General features: G+C 44.8%; 3 protein-coding genes across 3 annotated transcripts in view; 2 read left to right on the top strand and 1 right to left on the bottom strand.

The window, feature by feature from the left end:
* LOC130690154 (uncharacterized protein C3orf38 homolog) overlaps positions 1 to 15,363 on the top strand; it is a 98,605-nt gene that overhangs the window by 47,318 nt on the left and 35,924 nt on the right. The gene's annotated exons all lie outside the window — the stretch shown is intronic.
* Positions 853 to 4,196, top strand: LOC130690107 (uncharacterized). The gene is made up of 3 exons (XM_057513082.2): positions 853 to 3,082; positions 3,306 to 3,510; positions 3,594 to 4,196. Exons 1-3 carry the CDS (start codon positions 1,345 to 1,347, stop codon positions 3,790 to 3,792), a joined length of 2,142 nt encoding a protein of 713 aa, XP_057369065.1. The 5' UTR covers positions 853 to 1,344; the 3' UTR covers positions 3,793 to 4,196.
* LOC130690098 (sterol regulatory element-binding protein cleavage-activating protein-like) lies at positions 4,988 to 9,403 on the bottom strand. The gene is made up of 2 exons (XM_057513065.2): positions 9,300 to 9,403; positions 4,988 to 9,220 (listed from the first exon to the last, which is right to left on the bottom strand). Exon 2 carries the CDS (start codon positions 9,090 to 9,092, stop codon positions 5,172 to 5,174), a length of 3,921 nt encoding a protein of 1,306 aa, XP_057369048.1. The 5' UTR covers positions 9,093 to 9,220; positions 9,300 to 9,403; the 3' UTR covers positions 4,988 to 5,171.

Here is a 15,363-nt window from a genome sequence, read left to right as displayed (position 1 = left end):
AAGAAAGAGTGGGTGTGCCTCTTGAGGCACTGCCCCCCAACAGGTGGTTCGAGTCGCATTATTTTACGCTTGAAACGGGGTATTTGTGTTGGGTTGTCAAGTGTTTTCTTCTTCTTCTTCTTCTCCTTCTTCTTTTTTTCGCTATTTATTTCCTCTTTCTTTCTTTTTTTTTGTTCTTTTCTCTCGGAAAAAAAAAATTCTGAAGTCTCATTGACTCTTTCTCGCTGTATGCACAGAGGCTTTTGGCTTTTCCCAGTTTTTATTTCTATTCGTTTCTCAACTGGGGCCACAACAACAACAGCTCGGCGGCTCCTCCACCGTGGTGAACTCTTTTGATTGGTATACTAACCTCTGCGTGTATGGCTGCGTGTGTGGTTTTTCCAGTGGCAGATATATAACTCGGTCGTCATCATATTAGCGCTGTTTGATTGGTTGATTTCGGCCAGTGTCAGTGAGACTAGCGCACACACCGTCAGTGTCGCTCATAATTCCGGGTGTCTGGATTGAGCGCCGTGTGTGTGTGTGCTAACCGCCCAACCGAGTTGACTAGTGTTTTCCATTCGAGGAAGACAACTAGTTCCTGGTGTCGACACCGTTTGTCCGTTTACAGTTGCCGTGTTTGGGCTCTCGTGTGTGTTCCATTACTGTCTTTCTTTTCTTCTTCTTTCTTTTGGACTACGTGCGCCACTTCGAGCAGTTCGATCCCGAACGATCGATATCGATCTTCACCCATCTTTGTTTTTTTTTTTGTTTTTTTTTTTACTCTTCCGCCGTTGTCCTCCATTTGCCCAGTTTTTTTTATTTATTTATTTATCTATTTTTGTTTTTGTTTGTTTAAAAAAAAAATCTTTTTCGCGATTTTTAAAACAATATCGTGACGACGGCCAAGCAAACAACGAACACATCTGTGCCTGCGTGTGGGGGTGTGTGAGTGTGTACCGTGTAATTCCCCTTCCTTGAGTCTGTCCCTCTTCTGTTGCGGGTTGTGAGTGTTGCCTGTACTCTATCGTCAATTTGCGTTGGTGGGCAGACCGACAGCGAATAGCAACAATCTAACTGAATCCATCTTTCTTAACGGATATTCTTTTTTTGTTGTCTAAAGCAGCGTTGTTCACAACACACACACACACACACACACACAAAAGGGGAACTGCAGTAAACAATAATCAAAATACAAACGAATAAGAAAGAATAAGACAAAGAAAAGAAAAGAATAAAAAGAAGAAGAAGAAGCCCAAAGACGGGCAGGCAAAACAATCACCCCCCGGACCAAAAGTGAGAGACGAGGAGAAAAAATACCGGTCACGTTCGTGGAGACGAACGTTGGCCCACTTCGATCAGAGGATGCCTTTCGGTGAAGTCATGTATCGGTGTAACGCCAATTACTGTTTCAGCAGCGTCTTCCGCAATCGCGTCGTCGGCCTCGTCATCACGCTGGCCCTCATGCAACTCTTTCTCTTCTCTTTCTACCTCAACGGACTCCACAGTCAGGCGGTGGTCACGACCAATACGGGCAGCAGCAGCAACAGTCCCGTTTCGTCATCGGAGCAACAGGATGGGCATAATCACCCGTTAGAATTGGCTGCCGTCGTCCAACAGGCCGTTCGGCCGCGACACGTAGACGACCCTATAGTGCTGGCAGACGCCGGGAGCGCGGCTACGGTCGGGCCTGACTTTAACCTTGGTCAACGGTCAGTGCCAGTGGGTCAAGAGGCGGAGCGGGCAGACGACGCATTCCTTAACCCGTCTATCAGCAAAGCCAAGGCCGTCATGGGTGACGCCGCCAAAAAAGCCCTCGACCACCTGATGACCAACAAGAAACCAGCCATGGATTTGATGGCCATGGCCGCCAAGAAGTTGTCTGCAGACCCCAACGATCCCGTCGCCAAACTCGGACTAAATCTTTTGGCCAATGCCTTTAACAACATGAAAAACCAACGGGGACCAGCCCAGCTCAAGCCACAACAACAACAACAGTCAACCAATGAAGTGGTGGGCCGCAGCCAGCAACAAGCTGTCGCCAACAATAATGAGCCAGTCTCGTCATCAGCCGTTAACGATGTCGAGGATCCAGCCAAATCCCAGTACGCTAATCTAGCTCAAATGGGCTTACAAATGCTAACCAACGGGCTGGCCGATCCTTCGTCGATTGCAGCTAATAAGGCATCCAGTCCGGACATGCGCATGCTGGAAATGGCTTCCCAGTTGATGTGGCAGAGCGCCAAACTATCCAAAGCCGGATTTGATCCTCAAATGGCCAAATCGGCCTTGGGCTTACTTAAAGGCGCTGTGGCTAGTCAGAAACTCGATCCGAAGGTGATTCTCGGACTGGCTGGCAAGATGATGACAATGCAACAACAACTGCAACAACAAACTGCGCCCGTTTCCGGCGAAACTAATGGCGGTGGCTTCAACTTGTTGAGCCAATTGTTGTCCAACGGCCAGCTGGCGTCGGCGCTGCTCAACGCCGGAGCTGCCGCCGCTCAGCCGGCAGTTTCGGCTGACCAATCCAATACGATTTATCGCAATTATGTCAAGGTGACCAGCAGAAAATTGCCGACGCTCAAATCGAAGATGTCCTCACCTTATTCCATCCCGTCTGGCAAAGTTGTCGTCGACATTGGATTTCAGTTCACGATGGAAACGGTGGACACGTGCCGCTCCAACGCCACCTACTTGATTATGGCCGTTTCATCGGCTGCGCACACTGAGGAACGACAGGCGGCTCGCGACACGTGGATCAAAGATTTGCATCAGCTGGTTGGCGGCAAAGTCGACGTTGTTTTCATAATTGGTCAAACGGCCAACGTCACCCTGCATCGGGCCGTCGAAGAGGAGGCAACGACCCATCGCGACTTGATCCAGACCAACGTGCAAGAGCCAATAGAAAATGGCGTCTTCAAAACGTTGGCCGGTCTCGTCTGGATCGACCGCAACTGTCCGGAAATTGAGCAAATCCTCAAGATCGATGATGACGTCTACGTCAGCGCAGCGACAATGCTCAAGGCGATGGAGAAGGGCAAAGCGAGGCCCACCATTACCGGTAGCCTGATCGACAGCATGAGTCCACACACGACATCAGGTGGGTTCTTGTGCTTATAGATCATCAATTAACTAATTCATAATTTAAACCTGTCCAAAACAAACCATTTGTCTTCAAACAGAAGCCTTTGACTGTGTTACAGGGTATAACTAATGAATTGTATGCTGCGCGTAGTTAACCTATTTAATGTTTAGCTTACGGGGAAAACGTTTTCTTGATCATGTCGGTATCGTATTTTAACGATCTTTATTTGTCGTCGCAGATGAGAGACACAAGGCGTCGAAGAAAGCCTGGCCTCTGAAAGAGTTCCCACGCTTCATCCTCGGCGGAGCTTACCTGATGGGCAGGCCGGCAGTGCCGCGCTTACTGGCGGCCGCCCAGATAACTCCAATCTTACCACTGGAGGATGTCTACGTGACTGGACTGTGCGCCGTCGGCGGCAAAGTGGAGCTTATTCCCAATAAAAGGTATGTTTTTGACGTGTATAATTAAAGCTTTGTTTGTTTGTTTTTTGTTTTTTTCTGAACCCTTTGATTGTGTCATTTTGCAGTCTGTTTGAAGAGGAAATTAGCGAAGAGTTGGACACATGCACCTTTGAGGATTTCGCCTCCTGGCGTTCGACGGGTCCCGCTGACGTCAAACAAACGTGGAACTTTGCTCAAGCGATGAAGAGAAGCGGCGAGGTGTGCGTCACAACCAACAAGTGCGCCCGGACGTTCATGGGCATTTGCATCCCATCATCGTCCTAATTCGCTCTCCATCGTCGTCTCTGTGTACATCGATCTTTTATCGTGATTTTCAAATCGGACTGGATCCAGTTAATCTCCGATCTATCGCGCAATGATTTGCAATTATTTATTTAATTGTGGGCAGTTGAATATTATGGAATTTCCCGTTTGGTGGATGACGTGTTGGTTATCTTGGCATGTAAAATATTATCTTTTTAATCTACATTGTTGGACAACCTAGACAGTCAAAACTCTATTTGATCGAGAGCCTCAGCAATCACGTAAGGGCAGACTCAAAGATTCATCTCATAGAGGTTTTCGCAGATTGTTCGTCCTTTATAATTACTTGTATTCTTCATAATCATGAGAGTGACTTCTGCAAAATAATAAGACAAGTAATACAAAACATGTTTTTTTTATTAGAACATTCATCATGGCCCATATTCACAGATATGGGACACGACGCGTTTGATTGGATGAAGGGTCATTGGAGGCAAGCAACGAAGGTTTCCTGATATTTTCTCGGTTGGGAATTAAATGAAATTAAAATAAAATACCTTGAAAGAGACGACCTGACTGGCGTATGGCTACATATAATTTTTTTTTTAAATGAGGCATAGATTTTCAGTTGACGCTGAACGTCGTAACGATATGGCTGGTTTTTGCACAAACATAGTAAAACGATTCGCTAGTAGATGGCATTGCAAACGATGGCAAAAAAACATTAAATGCTGTGAGTCGTTCACAGCAGCTCATAGTGGGTTCCCCGAATGGGTGTAAGAATCACACATAAAACTTGAAAAATTAATTCCTGGATTTTATGGTCCACGTCCGAAATCAAAGTATAGTAATAGGGAAAACATTGTGGTGTTGTTGGATACTTCTCTGTGCTCTCAAACAATACCGGATTTCTCCGAACAGTGTGAGCTTTATAGATCGGTAAAATGTCCCCACCACTACTAAGAAGGATTATATTCGGTAAAAGATAAAAGAACTGTTCGGAGAGATTCTAGCGGAACCGAATTCGGCAAACAGATGTCGATGTGAAACATGTATACAATCCACATTTCCATGTACAGCGACTGCTTTCTCGTGGAATTCCTGAACATTCGACGTTCTACTTCTCCAACCTATGCCCAGATCGATTAACGAGGCAATTGAACGTACGATCCAAAAATAATAATATTAATTAAAAAAAAAAAAAAATCAGTTTATTCAACCGACAACGGTTTTGGTATTTTTTGTCCGTAGAATTCAATAGCCTCTATGTCGTCACGCACACAGCCAAGATACAAATGTCACACTAGAGTAATGAAATAATGTCTAAACAAGGACCACGAAAGAACTAATTGAGAAACAAAAGACACACAGAGAGACAATACGCGAACTTCCACAATAATTTACTCGACTTTGTGAGTGGAAATCATGGGGAAGGAGACGATACGCAGCTGGGTACCGTAGTCACAGATGACATTATCTCTGACGACCATAACGTGACGAACAAAGGTGCTGGAGTCGGCATCACCCAGACGGACTTCACGAATTGATTCGCCCGTTCGGACATCCCAGACGACCAGCGAACCTTGACGACTTGTCACGAGTAACCGGTCGTTAAGCATCGCCAAACTGCCGCACAGAGCCAGACGGGCCAATGAAAGAGAGTTGAGCAGATGGCCCTGGAACCGTTCCCACACGCAGAGTTTGTCGTCGGCGCCCAGGCTGATTACATAGGAGGAAGTGTAGGTGAGAACAGACACGCTTCCGTCGTGAGCTTGTAAACTGTAGACACAAGTACCGCTGGACAGATCCCACATGCACAGCATTCCGTCCTGACTCCCGCTACCCGATGCGCTGCAAGGGTAGGCAGCGTCGATAAACAGCGCCGTAATAGGTCCACGATGGCCATGCAAACAGTAGAGGGCCGTCAACGTCTCCAGTCTCCAGACTTTGAGGCAATGATCAAGAGAACCCGTCACTACTCGGCTGCCATTGGCCGACGCCTCTAGTACTGAGATGGGCTGTTGGTGAGCCCTGGCCCAGTTGATCCGGATAAGACGAAACACTGACGGAGAATTTCGACCTTCTGAATCGTATTCATCAACCCCGTGGATGGGATGAACACGGCGATCTCCGACAGAACTGTCGAAATCCGCATGAAACTGGAACGACTCCAGGGTTCCATTGAGCCTCGCAGCCAGAAGATATTCGCCGCTCACTTTCAGTTTCGCTACTCCGACGCCACTGCCGTCATCGTAAAGGCAACGCAATCCCGAACTGTGGCTCCAAATTTCAATGCGTCCGTTGGCGCAGCCCAGCGCCACCTGTCCATCAAAGCATTCCATGCACCACACTGGTGACGGACAGTAAGACGTTTTCACGCTAGTCGGACTAGTCCTGTCCTTCCACGACAGGTCGTTGGGGCTGGCTGGAGGAGAATGGAACGAGCCCGAAGATCTCAAAACAATCGGGTTCGAAAAGTTGGGACCGTTAGACGCGGACATTTCGTGAGTTGATGAATACGTGTCATGGCGGAGACCGTTCGGCGAGGACGGCGTTGACTGTTGCTGTAGGGCGGCAAAGTACGTATTCCGATCGATTTGAGCTACCGCGTCGCCCGTTTGAATGTCCCAAATGTGAAGCTGGCCAGCCAGGCAGACACTGGAGACAACATCGCCATCCGTAGAGATGCACTCGATTGGCGAACGATGGCCGTCAAGGACTAGAGGCATCGACTCGGCTACTATCTGAGAGTAGTACTCGCGAGACTCTTGCGTCAAACCGCCACCAGCATTGCCGGCCCAGCCCCAGAAAGTCGAAGAGCTCCTCCATTCGGCGTAGTGGCGGGAGCAGATGCAACGGTACAGCACTACCGTGACGTAAGCGATGAACGCCACGCTGGGTATGGCCAACAGAGTTGTCAGGATGATTTCAATCGGGGAAGATGGAACGAAGGGCGTCTTGCTGTCTTCGTCCGAACCCCCGTTCCCGCCTGATCCACTATTGAGACCTCCGTCGTGATTGAGACCCGACAAGCCGAAATCACTGTCATCGCCGTCCAGAACGTCAAGCGAATCGAGAGCTGATGCCAAAGATTTCCAGCGGGATCGTGTCAGGTATTCACCATCCCGACTGTTGCGCACTTCCGACACCCGTTCGGGATGGACCGGAATGGAAAGACGAATGGAAGGTAATATGGCTATGCATTTTCCGGCCAGAGAAATGTTGTAAATATCCAGCAAATCAGGCCAGTGACGATAAGACAATCTTCTCCAAAGATCTACGTTTTTCGGATGTTGCAGCCGACTCTGCCAATCGGTTTCTTCTTTGCCGTTGGACGACGACACGGCCGCATATTCAGATGTAGCGCGGTGGATTCCCGTTTCTTTCGTGACATCTGGTTCACTTGTTTGAACACAATTGGATCCGGCAGCGCACGAGACTTTGACACTGGGTTGCGGTGATTGCGCTGGAAATTCAATCGGCGATGAATCGTTCGGTTGAACTGTCCACGCAGCCGTTTCATCTGTCAAATTCTCGATGGCCACGTACTTGTAGAAGAAGATACTCATCCAGATGACGACAGCCACCATAAAGGTACGCTGGAAAAAGCGCGTTCGGGCCCAGAAATGAACAATCCTTATCCGTCGTGGCACTCTGGCCATAGCTGATCGATTGTGCGTGTAGGACGAAGGCGCTACAACGGCCGTTGGAGTGACTTTGGACGATACGGCAGCCGAGTGCCCCCGCGTGCGTAAGTGTGGGTGGACAGGATTAGCTGTAAACGCACGTTCCGCTGAGCTTGGAGTTTGGACGCTGTGATTGGTGGCCAAGTATTGCTGGCCAGGTTGAAGCTGTCGCCGTTGGCGTTGGATTTCCGACAACTCTTTGCGCAATATGTCAATGGACAGGACGGTGGAGAAGAACAGCATTTGCAGGATGAAATCGGACAGGAGGGCGACGACGGCAAATAGGCAGAATTCTTGAATTGCTGGGACAAAGGTGAAGAAGCCAACCGTCAAGATCGTGATCTCGGTCAAAAGATTTTTGGTTATATTCCAGCCTTCGCGACTAAGTCCCTGAGCCACACGGATTTTAACGTCCAAGTTGGCGGGCGTTGATACCACGGAGCGGGTCAACACCAAAATGTTCTCCAAGCCAACGATCACGACTAGGTAAGGGAATACGTCTCGTCCTTGGAGCGTGAAACGTAATCCGAACCACGTGCAGAGACCGACGGACATGCCCATTGATGCCACCACAGTGACGACGGCACTAAAAGCCATACCGAACTTTGATTTCACCATTTCTATCTTGCGAACCGAGAAGTAAATGTAGAGGAACAACACTAAGTAGACAAAGGTCAGCGGGATAAGCTCCAAGTAGTTGAACCTTTCTGGGTAGTAGATGTGAACGACTGTGCGTCGAGATGGGCTGGATTCTTGAGTGCTAGAATGCAGTGGGAATTGATTGCGGAGCTTGAGGCGCAAATCGGAGAGAAACGGTTCAGAGTGTGATTTAAGAATGATGGTGAGCGCGAAGGTGAGGACTCGAGATCGAGTCTTGACTGGATATTTCTTCAAACCGCTGATTTTGAGCGGGACTCCAAAGAGGATGTCGGCCATGCTGGAACGCACTTCCACCACTGGGTTCTTGTACGAAAATATGGTGTCCAGAAATTGTGCGTCGTTGCGGAAGGTATTCTCGTCTAGTTGCCACAAATTTGCAGGTGACAGGACGAGACAACTGAATTCCGGGAGAAGATGTTGGAACGAACGAGCTCTAGGAGCAACGCTCTCAACGTAAAGGCAAACGTCTCTAAGAGTCAAATTACTAGTGTGTGAGTGGAAGCCCAGCAGACCTGAATGTATCTTGAAAACTTCACCCAAAGGACCTCTAAAAGCATCCATCAGGCCCAAGTCAGAGGTCCACGGGTTGACTGAAGATCGTATTACAATCTGCTGAATGAAAAATGATGGCTGTTGAGTTCCCCATCTTGTTGGGTACTGGAGAGTTTCAATATCTTGATCCATAGAGATTCTTTTCTCAGGAAGTGGGAAAGATATCTCCTCTGGTTCATTGCCAGGAAACGGCAATGACAACAGCGGGTGACATGAAGTGAGGACAATGATAATTGCTACTACTATTGTACACCAGGGGTAGCTGGAGCAAAGGAGACCGTGTTTGTAGTAGAGTAACGCTACTCTATCAGGTATGCTGAGGCCTTTAGTGCTAGAATTCAATCCTCTCCCATTAGCAAGTGCAGTCGGATCAACATCTTCGACAACGGGGTGATGGCCAATTTGTGGATCAATAAAGGCCATCTTTCAATTAAGTCCGTAAAATATTAAAACAACGACTGACGACGGTTGGTCCACCTATCTCACGACATTTTTCTATAATTTTGAGAAATGGTAATATTGGCAATGACCTCCGAGAGCTATTTACTTTCCTGGATATAAAAAATAGAATGAGAATGATGTAATCTTTAAGAACCGGTTATAACATTTGATACTAGTGATTGTATTTACCTGCCCGATATCCAAGAAAACGTAAAAGACTGGAGCATGTTGTCAACAGACGATCAATGTCGCCGTTAATGCAGTGATACTAATGCAAAATTCATGCAACCAGGAAAAACGAATTTTGCTGGAAACTGTGGAAATTGGAAAGTGTAAACTGGAAAAGCTGGAATATGGGGATTTAAACAAAATTTAGTCAAAAATACTAATTAAATTATATATTATGGCGTTTAATATTATACGAAGCCCAGAAAGAAATAACTAAAACGAGCGGATCGTTTAAAAGCAACATACAAGGTTCAGGAGCTCGAAACGCGGAATGGAGCACTCCCGTTAACGTGAAGGAAAATAATTATTTTATCCCAACTTTTCTCATCATTTTCTCATTCATATAAATATTTTCAATCCAGCTCTAATGGTAAGAAAATTCTAGTCACCAAAATTAATTCATGCAGCGTTTGTATATTATCTTGGACAATGAATACTGCAGACTACAATAATAATAAATTTCATTGCCAATGCAATATCTGATATTTTCAAGCAGGATGGGATGATGGGTTTAAATTAAAACACGATATATCCATCGAGTTGCGCCTGAAACCGGTAGATGGATGGCAATGGCTGTCTGCTGAGCCAAGCGTTCAAAGCGGAAAAGAATTATAGTAATGGCATAATTGGACATCTCATGAGTCATTCGTAAAATTTACTGCAATATAATGTCTTACAAAACGTACTGAACGCAAAAGGTCAACGCATTTGAATTTTGCATGTTTGATTCTTTAACAGACAAGTCAGTAATGGATGGCTTCGACTTAAATGGTCACCAAGTTGGCGGCCTATGTCGGGTCATTATTATACCGTAACCTCTATTCGCGGTTTAACATAGCACTGCCTCATGTTTAGTTTAAACATTTTTTTTCACAGGCGTTATCCTCATACTGAATGCGCTTTTTTTTCTTTTCTATTTGACTTGTTAATATATTTAAGCGAAACCCGTTAAATAAATCAGCCAAAATAAAAAGAAAAACGAAGCTTTTCGAAATGACTGCTTTCCTGCGTGCCAGAGTTGCGCCGCCTTTTAAACAGCTGGGTAATATCACTGAGTTCTACTATATGCCTGTGTCTACGAACCTTGAATACGAATTTCCCTGACGGTGTTGTACAGCTATATCCGGAAAGACCAGCACCGCCATGCCGATCGCCACAAGAGGAAAAACGAAGAAGGCGAAAACGAAACGACTTGTAAAATTTCCTCGTTAATTTCAAACGCGGAATACACAGAAGAAGGGCAAAACGAAAGTTCGGGCGTGGCGAAACATGCGCTGAACACAATTTTTATATTTGTTTTTATTTGCGTTTTTTTTTACGTCCAGAAACGGCGTGACAGATGTCCGAAGGCTTGTTAACTAAGTCCGCTAGTCACATCACATGCAGTTTGCTCATGGCAAAAAAAAAAAAAAACACATTGAATAAATAAAGCTCGTAGTTTTTTCGGCACGGCTAAAGTTTGCAAACAATAAACAAGTAATGTTCCAACTCCCATAGTATATTTGGCGAGCTATCTGGTAGCTGGCGAGGAAAAATGTACCGCGAGCAACAAGAAATGAAATGAAACTATAGGCATTAACACGTTATGTTTCGTGCTACCAACAACATCACGCAAACAGTACACCAGAACAGTATTCATCACAGCAATAGAAGGTGTAATAATGCGCACGATATGTGCTTTGATCATTCCTCGCGTCAATTGCGTTTGTTCTTGGCATCCATCTTTTATCCGAACTTGGTTTTTTTCTTTTTGTAATGTGGCAACTCATTTCCACAACCGGTATTGGGCTAAAGGTTGAATAAAAAAGATATAAAAGGAAACAGGAATGGCATCCTAAACGGGAATAAGTCAACACATTAAATGCATCAATAGAACGACTTAGAAAAGTGGGTGTTTCCTTGAACCTATTGGAGATGGGAAATGACCCTTACAACGTGTGGCGATGATTTCAAATGGGAAAAGATGAAAACTTGTTTCGCAGGAGCCGCTGACGACGAATTTGGACATTCAGTGCAGCTGCAGGGCATCGTCAACTGCTTACGAAAAACCTGTAGCTGTAACAACAGTGGCGCAAAGTCAGTGAGTCAAAAGAGCCAACTATACACACAAGAATTCAAGAAGAGTGATGAACAAAACAGATAACCGGTCACTTGATACAAACGACAATGGCGGTTCAAGACACAGAAATGTTTGCCTTAGATACAGTTACAACACGTTCCCGTGATTCTTGGGATATTGAGCTCTCAACGAAGATGCCAGGGAGCCAAAAATTAATTTAAAAAAAAATGTAATACTATTTACTCTCGAACAAATGTGTTATGCTTTTGTGTGAGTGTGTGCGTGTAAGCACGTCATGGTATTCGGCTACACCTACGGCAACTCCGTATATGCAAAAAGATAAATTACAAGAAATATTAAAAAATACCAAAATTTTATTTATTGCTCAATTTTGAGTAAAGAGTCTTTCAATCATCAGACTCTCCCGTTTTCTTACGAGAGGTATACTTTCTTTTTTTTTTTGAAAACATCGTAGACAATAGCATCCGACTGACCCACTAACGAGAAGATGCGATTCACACAAGCCGCCCTCTTATCTCAGTTGCTGTTTTGGGTCTATACGTTACACGTTTTTCTTATCGAGATGGAGCGGCGTAGCAATTTCAGGGAGTTGAGCTCTGCACGCTTATTTATGTGGCATAAGCGTTCAACATGTGTACGCGTACAAGTGCTGCTCGTGATTGAGTGAATTGCACCCCCGTGCTGGATATACAGCAGTCTGATCGTATGGAACACATGATGAGAGACGGACGAGAAAGCCTGCAGAGATGATGATGAGAATCATTCCAGCCGTATACAAATGCTTGGCTGGGTCGGTCCTTCAACAGCGGGTGGGTTCCGACCGCCAACGGGATGGTTTTGTATATATCCATTCTTTCTTATGGGTGACGCCGGATGATGCAGTCATAGACTCGTGGCTGAATTTTTCTTTTATCACCAACAATCAAGTGTAGCCAAGTTGGGCTACGCGAGGCCCGCGAACTGTCAACTCAATCGAGTCGTTATTGCTAGACGCTTGATTGCGTGGCTGCGGCGCTGTGCGTGCCACTGAAACATTTGGCAATACGAAAAAGGAAAGCTTGCGCTAATGGCTGTGTGTTTCCCTCGTGTGACCTTTTGAAATTTGGGAGCAATTTATTCGTGTAGCTCTTGCAGCAACTTATTTCATGTGTAGAATATATATATATATATATACAAACAGTGTGTGTGTGTGTTTACATACAAGATGTTGGCGGGTATGGTCTAATTATGATAGCGTGGAATGGAAGAGAAGACCGCCGTGTCTATTTGCTGGGTGCCACACTTTAGAGGCTGGTTGCCTATTAGAAGACAATTTAGATGATTGCATCGTGCGAGCAGATGATTAAAATCCATCAGCCGAGTTTCTCGGCTCACTTGACTCTTGCCAAAAAAAAAAGTTCGGCTGAGTCAAATTTGCCAAAAAAAAAAAAAAATGCTCGGTGGATGTGGAGACAGTGGGCACGAAAAGGTAATCGTGCGCGGATCGCCGGGGCCAGTAGGTCATCGGGGTAAATAGGTCAAATCGCAGTTGACGAAAACCGGTGTCTGTACATATGATTAACGCAAAAACGTTTTACACACACACAAGACGACTACAAATGATGCACAGTGTTGATGCCCTTTCGTGTTAAAAAAAAGAGGGAATAAAAAAAAAGAACATACACAAAAGAAATGACAATTGCAGCGACAAACGTGGTTTGTGCCAAACCACCAAAAACAGGTCTGATTGGCTTATTGTTTAATCAAGAAATCCAACACACAAAAAGAAAAACATACTTGCCGCGCATCGTTTGTTTATTCAATACAAACCGGTACAAACGTATAGAAAGACATTCAACTCGTTTTCATTTCCGCTCTTTTTATATTTGATATGGACGTCTTATTTTTGTAGCTTAATTCTTTGCCTTCCCCCCCCCCACCTCAAGATCAGCCGCTCTGTATGGCGTAACGGGGCTTTTTCCTGTAGTTGAACAAGCCATAGTTTTATCCTATTGATTGAATACTTTTCTCCATATTTTTTTTTGTCCGCGTTTTATTATCTTTCGTTAGTGATCGTGATACGAGCGTCGCTTTGTCTTGTTTCATTTTTATGTATCAAAACGTGGCGTTTTCATCGAAAGCGATGGCCGTTAAAAAAGCTTTTCACTCGCTTTCGGCCCTTTATTATTCACGGCGAAGTGCCAAAGAACAAAGAAGGAAGGAGGAACAACAAAGAATTCCTTCTTCCCTGAAACTTTTTTCTTTAAAATTTCAACGTTTTCTTTTGATCGATTAAAGAAAAGTCGTGTGCTTCACTGTCGGAGCTGTTGAATTCGGGTTACTGGTTTTTAAACCGAGACAAATTTGGTTTATGCGAACTGGCGGCTATTGCCCATTGAAACGTTAATATAATCATGAGATGCGTACATGAATTCACCTTTTCTTCTAACTTGTCATCGAGGATTGACAGTTAACCTGCTTGACAGCATGAAAATTGAAGTCATTGCATCAAGCACTCTCGATAACGCAGGCTATTTCATGAATTCCTGTTTCAATGACAAGGTTTTTCATATTACTGCCGGTTGAATGGTCTATACGCTTCTTGCACATTCGAAGAAGTTTAGAGCTGCGTGATGGCTACATAGAAAGGGGGTTTCGTTGGTTGCCAGCAGTGGACTCGTTCTTGCGTGGGAAATCGACAGGGATGTCGTTGTGTGTTTGTGATTGTCGGTTGTTACTCCCATCTTTTTCATCCCGTTTTCACTCCCTCATTTGCCAACATTGTCTGCATCCAATCATTTCACAATGGAAAGAAATGAAAAAAACGTTGGAAAAACGCGAGTGTTTTATTTAACATTTCCAATTCTTTGTCGTTCTTTTACATCTTGTGTTGTATATCAAATTCGTATAGCGATAGCAACAAAGACTGTCTCCCACATTCTGGCTACAGTTATTCATTTTTTCTATAATATCTATCGATCTACACCCGTAGACATCAATTTATTTAAAAAAACAAAAAAAAAAAACAAGGAAGGATTTTCACTCGGCTAACTTGCGGTTTATTGATTGCATCGCATGAGACGTGAGCCGGATGCATAACGGCAAAAGAATTGTGATCGAAGGGGCCTGCTATAAATTATCAGCGTCCTATTTCTATACTAATACAAAAACCCTTCAAACAAAAAAGAAAAAAAAAGAAGCTGGATAGAAACCGAGTCACGAAACGAGACGTGGCACTTTAGAGCGAACGAGTATTGCAATATTGTGTATAAATAGTAAACTCCGGCTGTATATTTCGGCTACAACACGCAGGATTTTGGCGTTCCAAATGACGGCCATTGAAATCTCAGCAAGAAGGCAGAAAGAAGTTTCCAATTGATGACGAAAATAACTGATGCCGTCCCTGCCGTTATAGTGGCATTAAAAATATCGCTAGATAGCTTTAACTGTCTTTGGGATGATGCAAATAAAAAAAAAATGCGATCCGGAGGGGAGCAAAAAGAAGAGAAAAGCCATGTTGAATAGTTTGGGCAAGAAGGCAATATATTTATTCACTGTAGTGCACAATCTAATATTCAGTAGGCTAAACGCGCTGAAGGGGCTTGATGGCAGAAAAGATATAGCCTTTAGTGAATAAGATAAACCGCTTTATGGTTTTGATATACAGTACGATCTCTTCTGTTCTCTTTTTTTTTTTTTTTTTTTCCTAGGCGAAGCAAGGCTAATAATCTTTTTCCTTCACGGTTGCGTAATAGCATCTAGTGGTTTCTATTACCCAATTTCTTTCTTTCCCCTCTTTCTATGCCTCTTTGCGTCGCTCTCCTCTTGCCAACCTTCTGACCCGTCTACGTGTGTCGAGATTAACGGCGTTTTCCGCTTCTAACGAGCCAGTGTTTTTCTCTTCTCCTTTTCTCCCCCTCTTTTACGGATGCCGAACTACCGATTGTGTGCGTGATGTGGCTTATG

Source organism: Daphnia carinata, chromosome 6 (genome assembly GCF_022539665.2).
Source record: "Daphnia carinata strain CSIRO-1 chromosome 6, CSIRO_AGI_Dcar_HiC_V3, whole genome shotgun sequence".
Classification (NCBI taxonomy): Eukaryota; Metazoa; Arthropoda; class Branchiopoda; order Diplostraca; family Daphniidae; genus Daphnia; species Daphnia carinata.
This window is presented reverse-complemented; position numbering and strand designations above follow the sequence as displayed.